Here is an 11,858-nt window from a genome sequence, read left to right as displayed (position 1 = left end):
CAAGGTGATCAAAAGGCGTGTCTAAAATGAGATGCAAGGTGCTCAATCTATTCACTTTCGGACCACCTGCTATGATCAGTCATTAAGCTTGAAACTAATTTGAGCTATTATATCAGCATGAAACATAGAAACATTATCAGCACCAAAGGTGAGATCCATAACAAAATGGCCACAAAACACCTCAACATATTCAAAACTATGAACATATGGCATAAAGGTCGCTTTCTGCCAATGGGAGCCGAGTCCCACAAAACATGAACAAAACTGTACAGCTTATAGCAGACGACTTCTCCAGCCCTAGCACAAAAGTCTTGAGTTTCACCAGCTTAACATCTAGAAAAAAAACTGATAGATGCATTTCCCTCTCCACAGATCTAAAGGCTGAATCCAGCTCAAGTTTAAGATGATAAAACTGGTGCATCACCTCATTCCAAGAAGCTTTCTTTGACTGAACAAAAACAAGGCAGTCATTTGTCTGCAGCCTAAGTAATGCCACACTTGCATATCGGGCATAAGGTTCTCCTCCTGAGCCATGTGTCAATGCACTGCCAGTACAAGAGATGCATCAGTTATTTAACCAACACATGTTTATCATATACATGATTTTGTTCATGAATAAGTAAGACAGGAGTATGTACTTCTTTGTGGAATTTATGTAAGCATGGTAAGTGGCGAATGACATCTCCAGCAGAGGGGGCCTCAAGACAGATGGCACATGCTTCTTCGATGCTATCACTCTGAGGCAAGAAAGGTAAAAGGACAGACAGAACCAAAGGTTAAGGCAGACGCCCAAACAAATAGTTCAAAGGGTTCTGAATGCAAGAACAAAGAAAATTTGGACCTGTATTGCTGATTGTGGTAAGCTATCAATCTGGCTCTCAGAAGCACCAGCATGTTGATGGCTGTCATCATCAAGGGCAAACAGCATCTCAAAGTCATCCCTGAAATTTGGAGAAAAAATTGCAATGCTTAACTGATGCCCAGTTTTTGCTAGTGACTACTCAAAACAACTTGAAACAACTCAAGGAAATTGTGATCTTCTGACATCAACAAATTACTTCCGTGTCTATTGAAAATTGTCAAGCATCATATATAGAAACCCACCTAGGGAACAAGGAACCCAATCATGAATATGAGAGAGAGAGAGAGAGAGAGAGAGAGAGCACACCTTTTGCAAATTTAGACCATAGATTGAGAACATAGAGTTCTCCCAACCACAAATTTAGACAATTTTATGAGGGAGAAATGCAAAGGCTATTTGTAATTTTATTTATACTGTCACACTACAGTGATAACAATACAGAAGGATCACATAAAAGTGATTGTATGGTGTAGAGCACACCTTTGCAAATTAGAATTTGTTTAGAGCAATTGTAATGGTAGAACAACTTGTCTTTCTCCCCTAAAAAAATCGAATGTTTCCTACAAGTGATATGAATAATCATATTTTCTTAGATAAGAAGTTAAGCTATCATTTGGTGCCCCTAAAACTGAGAAGAGAAATGCTTGAAAGGAATTCTTTTTCATCAAAAAACCAATGAGAATAAAAAATGTTTGGTGATGTAGCAAGATAATATAATTATCATGAACATCAATATAAATACCTTTGAGAAGATAAAAAATAGGTAAGCATGGGTGTAGGAGAAGCATGTTTAGTTGAAAGTTCAAACTGAATAACTTAAAAAAAGACCAACCACTGATAAACTTGAAAAGATGAAGCTCAATATCCCTCACAGGTATGAATTTGTGAACCAGGAGGGGAATGATATTAAGCATTTGTTTATTACACACCTGTTGATAAATATGGAATTGAACGAATTGCAACAATTTCCCAGATCATTTCAGGTTTGGTGATAGGACTAAAATTTTTATGGAGTTTGGTGATGGGACTAAAATCTTTATGAAGCCTTTTATGTCAGCATGAAACCACGAGAAATTAAACTAAATGAAATAGGAGATATACAGTCAAAGGCATCACTTGCCTGATATTTTTTTAGATAACCTTCCACCAACAACAAAATCAGTACACAATATCAGGAGTTTATAGCACATTGGTGTTGCATTTTTCCAGTACATGTTTGGTCTCCTTTATTTATTTTTACATAACTGACTCATCAGTAGCAATACCAAGATATTTCTTCGTCCACTCTTCCCTTGACTTTTGCTTTTTATGTTAAGACCAGACATGGTTTGCTACCAAAATTATTTTTCGTAAGGTTACATTTGCACCTTCCCCCACCATGGCATAGTGCATTTTCCAAAACAATAGGTCACAAGAAGCCTTATATTTAATATGGTTTATTTATTTAAAAAAAACAGCATTGGATTTCCAATCCTAAAGTAGATTGACTTGGAGTGCTCTTCCAATTTGGCAGCTAGTTAGAAGCATGCCTTGATTAGTACCTTCATATCTGAGATTCCCATCATCTAACTAGCCTATATTGCTAATGTGCGCATCACAGACCTGTTTGTCTCCCTGCATGCACAGGCCTGTTTGTTTCCTGGCATGTGGGCTGTCCGCAGGCTCAGTTGCAGTCACTGGACATACTAAGACTGTTTAGACCACTGCATTTAAGTGGGCCACAGCAACTCGAGTTGCTAGAACAGGCCCAGATCCAGCAACTCATCCTGCAACCAAATTGGCTGCAGGACAAGATCCTGCTAGTCCAGTTGTACAGCCTGTTGCACCCAACTCATGGGCTCTCCTATCATAAATTTGAAAAAAAGTGCTCATCTCTCCTTTCCTTGAACATGCTCAGTGACCTCGCACCTCGTCCCTTGCCTCTACCTTTCTTCTCTTAATCCCTTTTCCATGCTATAGTCAATGACTCTGGCAACCCTCACAAGTTCCATTCTCCGACCTCGCCTCTCCATCACCAAAACCCTATGTGCTCCCATTTCTCCTCGGCAACCCAATCAATGATTCCTCGCATCCAGGCCATCAGCAGGCCTAGTTGCAGTAATTAGACATACTAAGGCTGTTTCAACCACTGCATTAACTGGCATGCAGCAACTTGAGTTGCTGGAACAGGCCCAGATGCAACAACTCATCCTGCAACCAAATTAACTGCAGGATCAGGTGTTGCTAGTCCAGTCATGCAGCTCACTTCGCCTGACTCGATGATCTCATGCACTCTCCTATAAAAAAAAAAGCACAGGCACTCATCTCCCCTTAAATGCTTTAGGTGAACTTGCGTGCCCTCCCTCACCTCTATCTTTCCTCTCTTGATCTATTTTCCTGCCCTAATCAATGACTACGATGACCATCATGGGGCCATGCTTCAGCCTCCTCGCTTCCCTGTTACCAACATCCCACCGATCAATGACCCTCCCACCCCTTCCGTTTCAGTCTCCCCTCCCTCCCCAATGTGAACACCCTTATCATCATGTCCTCCAAGTGTCGCACCCTCCCCTTCATCCACTAGGCCTTCAGTGAGATGACCATGCGAGATCTCATCTCCCATAATGCCTTCCTTGGCACCCATGCGCATCTCATTGTCAACATGGCCGCCATACAACAGTTGCTTGAGGAAATGCATAAAGGTGACATGATCACATGCAATTCCCATTTGAACTTTCCAAACACATATAAGTTGAGATGCAGCAATTACAGTAGCACACATCCAAACGATTAAAGTTCAGTTGCATGCAACTACAATTGCAGCAATTCCACTTGCATGCAACTTCTATTTAATGTATTTCTAATCACAAGGAACCAAATAGCCCCAACCAACAAGGAGATATCATACTGGGGTGAAATGGATACCTCATACGCCCCATATCAAGTGTGGGTGCGAAAAACTGTACTAAACAAGCACTGTACCAGCTGGGTGCGGGTATGGCTACTAAAACTGATACCTAAAAGCTAAAAGCTTGAAACCAAGGAATACATATTTCTTAAATTTCCTCTCTATGGAACTTCAATAAGAATTCAAATTATTTTCGAATAGAGAGTTCACTGTTAATGCTACTGTCAGCATTTGCAATCAGACAATTACAAGAGGATATGAAATTGTCAAATCTCCTTACTCCAGAATCAACAGACATACGTAAGAGATCATCTAATACGTATCAAATCTCATGGTGGTCCCTAGAAACATCAGGAAAAATAGATGGAAAATAGGCCTAAAATATTATACATCTCTCCTGACAATTGCATAGTAAAATTCAATCAATAAATCAATTATTTTCAGAGAAAACCATCATCAAAAATCTAATACCTCTTTGTCTTGTCAATAATTTATAGCTCCCCACACATCTAGTACTACAGCCTATATTCTTGGTGTCGATTGCTACCAATAAATTTTCCATCTCTTCTTGATAGAGCATGCTCCAACCTACATCCCGTATGTGGTCATACCCAATGCTTCCTACAATCCCACCATTTCAACTACTATTATGGTAAATGGGTAGTCAAATACAGCAAAATTAGGATCTAAAATAAAAGAAGCAAAAGAAACTTCCAAAATAACAGGGCAAGTAAACTCAGACTTTACCAATGCTTAGTTATAACAAAATGACGACGTGGTTTAATGTCTCCACAGAAGTTATACTTGTGATACATAATTTAAATTGAAAGCTGCAGTAATGTGGCCAGTAAAATAAGCCCTTAACACATGTCTGATTAAGAAAACAACAACAAAAATCAAGGTTTACAGGTATGGTACAGAAACAACATCAGAAAACCAAAAAAAAATTGCTTACTCATTAAAATGATGGAGAACTGGGGGAAAATCATCTGCCATGTCATTACTGCTATCAAATGCTGCTTCCAATGCTTCCAAGAAGTTAAGCCTCTGGGCACAACAAAAAAGGATGAAGAGAACATAAAATATTGTCACCGATGTATAACCATGACATATACAACAAATATTGATGAAATCAATGGCCAACGAATAATACAGAATATAAATATGAGTGAAAAGATCAAGTGTATTATTAACAAGTAGCTAGACAATATCTCAGAGTGAGGCCATGGATGAGGTTTTTTTTTTATGAACTTACAACAATAAATTACAAAAATCCGAGAAAATTTGTCCCCTCTAACTTAAGAATGATAGCAAGAATAACAGATAGATGAAAGAGAAATTTCCATATTTTCTATACAGAACTGCGTAATTACTAGAATTAATGCAATGATAAATTTAAAGCAATAATTATCATAAGAAGACTATGTGCACATGATTCTGGCCTGCACATCAAAATCCCCTCACTATAACGTAAAAGTTGCTAATAAAATTTAAAGAAACTTTACTCTCGATCATTTCATAGTGGGAGGCCTACCAATCTAACAGGAGAGTCATTGCCAATAAAAAAGGATAGAAATCCTTTCTTACATAAGGTTGGTGTTTCATAACTATCACAATTCACAAACATGGATGACTAGAATTAAAGTTTAAAGTTAATCAAATTCATCAAGAAATTTTGCAGACCACTTTACAGTTTTGACAGAGAGAAGACTCAACAGTAATTTACTTTGTCATTGGATTAGAATTAACCTTTTTTTAACCTAACAGTCACAACATCACATGTAATATTTGTTGTTCAATATTAAGTATGTTAATAATGGGATACTAGCATACATAGCATCAAAAAATTGTTTATAAAACAATTCTGTGCAAAGGTGTACAAGGAAAATTATCTTAGACGAATATGATGGAAATTGAGTATGCAAAATGCTGATGAAAATTCACTGAAAAATGCTGCATTCATAATAAAAATAGAAAAAGTTACCGTCTCTAGATCCATTTCAGCACTGGTGAAGCTTCTCCTCAATTCAGATATCATTCTCTGGTGATACAATGAAAAATTCAATATAGAATTTGCACAACATGGTAAAAGTTTCAAATATTATGTCAGAGACACATATACAAAGCATTACCATCTCAAGATCCATTTCAGGACCATTGAAGTTTCTCCTCAACTGGGCCACTCTAGTTGATGCTGGAACTCGAGCAGGATTTGTTGATTGAGCAGAAACAGTTTGGAGTTGCACACGCGAGTTCTGTGCATATAAATCTGCAATTGATGCATCCCTCTGAAGAAGAAGAAGAACTACAAATGTAACGATTTAATGTAAACAAATGTTCAAAAAATAAAGAGGGGAGAAAAAGAGCAACAAGTTACATATTCCTTCAAGGCTTCAACTATGGAAGCTAAGGGTGAGAAAATACCACTGCTACTGGAAATAAAGAATCTAAGGAGAGATTAGTCAAACAGAAAATAGTGCTTAAGGAAAAAAATGCGAAGATGATAGTGGTTGAGAGTCCAGAAATAATATACTTACTACTAAGCATTTTCAGAATCAATGGCTGATATCAACCTTGAAAAGTCACAGATTCTCATATGGAAAATGGAAGTTGGCTTTTCAGGAAGAGTTCTTCCTTTGGTTGCATGAGTTGCACATCATAAATCACTTTGCAAACAAAAAGGAAAGAAAAATATGGTAATAATATTACCACCAGAAATAACCTAAAGAAGAAAAATTTTGTTCACTCTCTAACTTGCCTTACATGTAGTTTACAGTAAATGTTTATTCTAAAGGACTAAAAGTTGACAGTGATGAAAGTTTTGCATCTATGTCCTTATCAAGTCATTTGCACACTTTTAAGTAGACATGTAGCATTATCTCAGCAATGAGGCTGAATCCCAGATGCACACACGCAAACAAATTTTTAGCGGGAAGACACTGAAATTTAAAACAAAAAGATTTGATGGACTAGTTCTCAAAAGGAAAAGAGAAATCTCTTTTTAAAGAATCCAAAAATGTGACCTAAGTGTCCCCTGAGAGTGGTCATATGATCCTTCTGTTAGTGTGACATGAAAGATGTGTTACATCATTGCTTTATTAGTTCAGGAAGTACTTGTATACCGATTAAAGTGTAGCCTGGGTAATTTTGATTATTGTTTATAGTCTTAGTAGTTATCTCAAATTCACAATTTGGCAAAGTAATTCCCAATTCTCTACAATTTTTTTTTATCTCAGGATGTAAAGGTAGTGAAATTCCTTTAAGCTTACTCTCTCACCTCCTCACAATTTCAGTGAATGTCAAATATAGACTAATATTTTGCAAACTGCAACTTTCTCAGATCTTTTCTTACTTCTAATGCTTAGGAGGGGTAAATGCAGAGCCCCACCCACTTTTATCAGGACTTGAACCCAGAATGCTCATACCCAATCCCTAACTATACCTTGGATTATTGTATCACATTATCATACTGATGTATCAAATTTGGGATTCCCGGATGCATACAAATTCTTTGTACTCAAGCATCTTAAAAACAATGCAGTCAACATCCAAAGGCTTACGTTTTGCTTACATGATATATTCAGTTCAATGAATGTTCTACCACTACAGTGACTGATTTATTGAAATTACTTTTTATCTTGTGCTTATTATACTAAAATTTTTGCAAGATAAGCACTAGTAAGTGTGCTATATGTAGATAATCATTTCTTAAAAAACACTTTTCTTAGGTCCAGTAAGTTAGGCATGCAAATTCCACCACTGACATGTAGACAGGTGCCCGCATAACATTCTTCAGCTGGGTAAACATTGCATGAGAAAACTGAGAGTACTGAGGTACCATCACATAATTATTAAAGAAAAGGTCTGTTTTCCATGTCCAGCATCGGTTAAATAATATATACATTCAGAATTTTGGTGATTCCAAATAGCTGATGGTCACATATGCATGCCATGGTAACAGTCTAACAAGGACAGAGAAATCTAGTTGTCCGTGCAATATTAGGTTGTTCCCGCTGCTTTGGGCTACAGAAACCTCTTTAATTTTGCATATCTATGAGCAATAGTGGGTTCAGTATATAGATTGAAGTTTGTTACAACCTTCTTTGTTCAGACAAAGCAAGATTCAGGCTTCCATCACACCAATAATTAGGTGATATATACCATTAACTAAAGTCCAGTATATGAAAGTTCACAAATTTCAGCTGATTGAACTGGAAAAAAAAATTGCCAAAAGGAAACTTTGACAGTATCTATATCCATAGCAAGCATGGTTAGACCTACTTACAGAATGAGGTTGACCATGCCTTGCAATAGAGGCAGCATTTTGAGCATCCTCCTCTTGTTGCAACGACCATGCTAAAGTTGCATCTATCTATTCAATGTTGGAACAACAAGAGCATTATATCAGAAACTGGCTTTCTTCTCAAGCATAGATACATGCATACATAAAATGAAAGAAACATACTAAATCTAACTTAAAAGATTGATGAATGAATGAAGACAGTATTCAACAACAAGGACAAAAAAAGAATAGGAAATAACCTCCTCTAAATCTCCGAATTCTTGTAACTCATGATAAAACTGCTCTTGGAGCTGACGAGCTAATATCTCATCGGATTCTACCTGCCTACTTCTTGCACTAGAATCATCAAAAACTCCACAACTTCCAGCTTGAGGATTGCTATATCTTACTTCTGGGAAGTTCGGCTCATCAACATCTATAATTGTTCGTGTAAATGTGCCATGGAGCTGAGTATTATGAGTTCTTGTTGATTTTGGATTTGACGTTCGCCTAGGGGATTGGATATACAAGGTTTCTGAATCCTCCAAAGTTGGATTGGAGGATTCACCAAAATGAGAATGAACCAAGCCACGTTTCTTTTTTCCTTTGATCCTCTTTCGTCGCCTATGGCGTGTTCCAGTTTCTGATTCTGACTCAGAAGTTATAGAGGGTGGATTTGGAGTGGACCAACCCTGATGAATCGAGATTATTTCAGGACTGTCATGCAAAAGATTTACGAAATCTCCATCACCAGATGCAGTTTCATGGTTCCAACCAGGTACGATACTAGTTGTGTCTTCCCTCTTGGAAGTACTGGAGCCCTCACCAAAAGAACTTATAGATGCTTCTTCTATGTGAACCAGTCTTGTTCTCCTACTTATTCGTTTGGGAGATCTGAGAGTATCATCACCAAAATCTGCAGTAACGGTCACCCTGTTCCCTCCCATTGAACAAACCCTGCACAGTGATTGTATATCAAGCATCACAATGGACTCGTTGATGCCAAGCATCCAAATATTCAGAAAAAATGATCACTAGCATTTTTCAGCAATCAAAAGACTTTTCAAAAACATGCATTGTCATTAATGAAATACACTAGTATCAACCATGTACAACTTGAGAATACTAAGTTCAATTATTTCAAAAAGATTAGAATGATATCATGATGTGAGCAATGCCTAGCATATTTTGTACAGGAATTTAAAACACCATTAAAAATGCAGCAGTATCATTAATAAGCATTAGAAGCCAATTTAGAATTGAAGATAACCTGCCCACTTGAGGTTTAGCTTCTTTTTCTTGCATATTTGGTGCCACATTATTATCCAATATAACTTTCCCTTTCCTTTTATCAGCACAGCCACTTTCAGAATCAGGACCGACAATGTGTACTGGTGAGAACCCATCACAAAGTTCATTAGACACCATCTTTCTATCATCATCATGTTCAGAAACAGCCTTACCCTTTGCTATGTTACTTGCAGAGATACAACCATTATGCATTAGTTTTCTGTGTCCAGTATTCCTAGGATAAGCATCACCAATCTGTGACTGTCTTTGGAGTGATTGCCTGGTTCTGAATTGTGATGCATTGTGCACATGTCTTCCTTTCACGCAAACTTGATTGCTGATTCCAGGAAGTAAAAAACAAGCTGGGACATCAAATGAATTCATGACATTTTGGTCGTCAACCTCGGATGGGGCATCACTCTTTGCTATGTCATGTGATGAGTTATAACCATTAGGTATTGGCCTCATCTGCACTGTATTCCTCTGACATCCAGACATCTGTGATGATTTTGATGGGATTTTATCAGTTCCCACTTGCAAATCACTGCTAAGATCTGTCCCCTTCCCATTTGCTCTACGCCTCTCTTCTTTGTTAGTACTAACAGGCAATTTCAAAGAAAACCCAACGCCATTCTGCTGCCTTCCAATAGATAATCCAGAACATCCACCATTCTCACCACTCTCACTCTCAATAAACAGTTGTTTGCCATCCTTCCTCAAATCCCTCCATCTTGTTGGATGGGAAAGAAGAAGGGGGTTTCTTGAACCCAACTCGACCGTTTTTGCACCATGACTACTGTAATTGCAAGCCCTCTTTTGTTCGAATTCAAACATTGAGGCTTGGACCTGAGGGGAAGGCTTAGTCTCATTGATCTTGGAGCTCAGTGGTCCAAATCTTGCTTCTGTAAACAGGTGTTCAGCATTATCTCGTGCAGTAGTACTGCTAGGCACATCAACCAGACCCGACCCTCTCGGACGGTGAGCATGTTTTATTGTTGGGTGAGCTATCCTTTGATCAGAATGGGTTGTATTGAACCTTTCCACGATATTTACTCCCCTTGTTGAGGCCCCAGATGACCCATCAACCGGCCGGGCTATCACCAATCTATCTGTGGTCTCCGGAACTTTTGACACCAAATTGGTGTCCATGGAGTCCATCCTCTGCGTGATTGGAGGGATCCAATTAATCAGACCTCAGCCTCAAAACAGATTAAAAGCAGAGCTCCGGCGACAGTATTCAATAATCAAGAAAACCCTAAAATGTCATCAAGAAAATGATCGAGAAAGCAACCTTTTTTAACAACACATCAAATAGCAGTTCTAGGTTTTATTTTTAGATGTGACCAGATTAACCTAGACAAAAGCTGAGTTCTTGCAAAAGTAATTTAGAAACAAAAATTAAAAAAGCAAGCAAAAAAAAAAGTAAAACTAAAATCTGATCAGGAAAAGATCACGAAAACAACTTTTTCTAGTACAATATAAAATAACAGTTCTATTTTTTTATTTTTCAGATGTGACCAGATCAACAAGTGCGGCGAAATTGATAACAGAAAACACCACCAAGAAACCCAGTTCACATGAGATAAAATAATAGATAAATACTACAGCTATATAAAGAAAGCAATCGATCGCTTAAGCTCCCGCAGAAAAACACTAGTTCGCAGAACTAAACCTCAAAAAAACCTGACGAGATCGGAGGAAATGAAGGAGGAGAGGACGTGGAAAACCTCAGCGGCGCCGCTGCTCTCGATAAAATCCAGAGCGGAGAGAAGCTTGGAGGTGGAATCGAGGTCCGGAGGGGAGGCAGAATCCACGCACCGCCGAACCCTCCAGGCGCCCTTGACGTCCTTCCCCGTCCCCGTCCTGAAACCCCGGTTGGGCATCATTGCACCTCGGTTCCGAATGATAATAAAGAATATTATATAGTACTTTCTCATACAAAAAAAAAAAAAAAAGCCGTCTGAGTATTTGTGCTATCAAAATCCGTTATTATATAGTTATAAAATATTGCTAACTTATAAATTATTTATAAATTAATTTTTAAAGCTTTCCAAATTCCGGTGCTGGGGTCAAACCTGAGTCTCTCATCTAGAAAAATATAGCTTCAAATTAGCGCTTCTCCTGGCAATTCCTTTTTAGCTTTTGGAGATTTTTTTTTTATTTTTATTTTATCAAACATCTTAAAATCATTTGAATAAGCTTCATATACTTATAAGAGGTGCTTTCTGATCCCCAAAAATCATTCCACACGGAGCCTGAAAGCGCATCCTTAGTTCGGCTTGTGGGGTCCGTTTCTCAAATAAATTAAGGGGTGACCAAGTGCCATGAGAGTGATTTGACCTCTAAAACAACCGGAAGTTGGAGGGGACGATCCGCCCACCTATCTCCCTAACATATGGATGAATTCAACGAGTAAATATATCATTTCAGTATCATTAAAGACTCATGTATCATATATCATTTTCAGATATCATACATAAACCATCAGGATACACTTCATTCGGCAATCATTCACTCCTAACATTTAATTGTAGTTT

At 37.9% G+C, this 11,858-nt stretch overlaps 1 protein-coding gene across 5 annotated transcripts; it reads right to left on the bottom strand.

The window, feature by feature from the left end:
* Positions 1-82: 82 nt before the first annotated feature.
* LOC105059137 (uncharacterized) lies at positions 83-11,259 on the bottom strand. Of its 5 annotated transcripts, XM_010942357.4 has the most exons (10): positions 11,049-11,252; positions 9,302-10,482; positions 8,292-8,988; positions 8,035-8,121; positions 5,882-6,037; positions 5,734-5,790; positions 4,705-4,796; positions 842-941; positions 639-737; positions 83-545 (listed from the first exon to the last, which is right to left on the bottom strand). In XM_010942357.4, exons 1-10 carry the CDS (start codon positions 11,205-11,207, stop codon positions 483-485), a joined length of 2,691 nt encoding a protein of 896 aa, XP_010940659.3. In that variant the 5' UTR covers positions 11,208-11,252; the 3' UTR covers positions 83-482. The 5 variants fall into 5 exon arrangements, 1 of the variants encoding a protein (XP_010940659.3); XR_012137419.1 differs by lacking the exons at positions 83-545; positions 639-737; positions 842-941 and having other exon boundaries at positions 4,716-4,796; positions 5,882-6,054; positions 11,049-11,259; XR_012137421.1 differs by lacking the exons at positions 83-545; positions 639-737; positions 842-941; positions 4,705-4,796; positions 5,734-5,790 and adding exons at positions 6,127-6,196; positions 6,287-6,415 and having other exon boundaries at positions 5,900-6,037; positions 11,049-11,259.
* Positions 11,260-11,858: the final 599 nt, after the last annotated feature.

Source organism: Elaeis guineensis, chromosome 16 (assembly GCF_000442705.2).
Source record: "Elaeis guineensis isolate ETL-2024a chromosome 16, EG11, whole genome shotgun sequence".
NCBI lineage: Eukaryota > Viridiplantae > Streptophyta > Magnoliopsida > Arecales > Arecaceae > Elaeis > Elaeis guineensis.
This window is presented reverse-complemented; position numbering and strand designations above follow the sequence as displayed.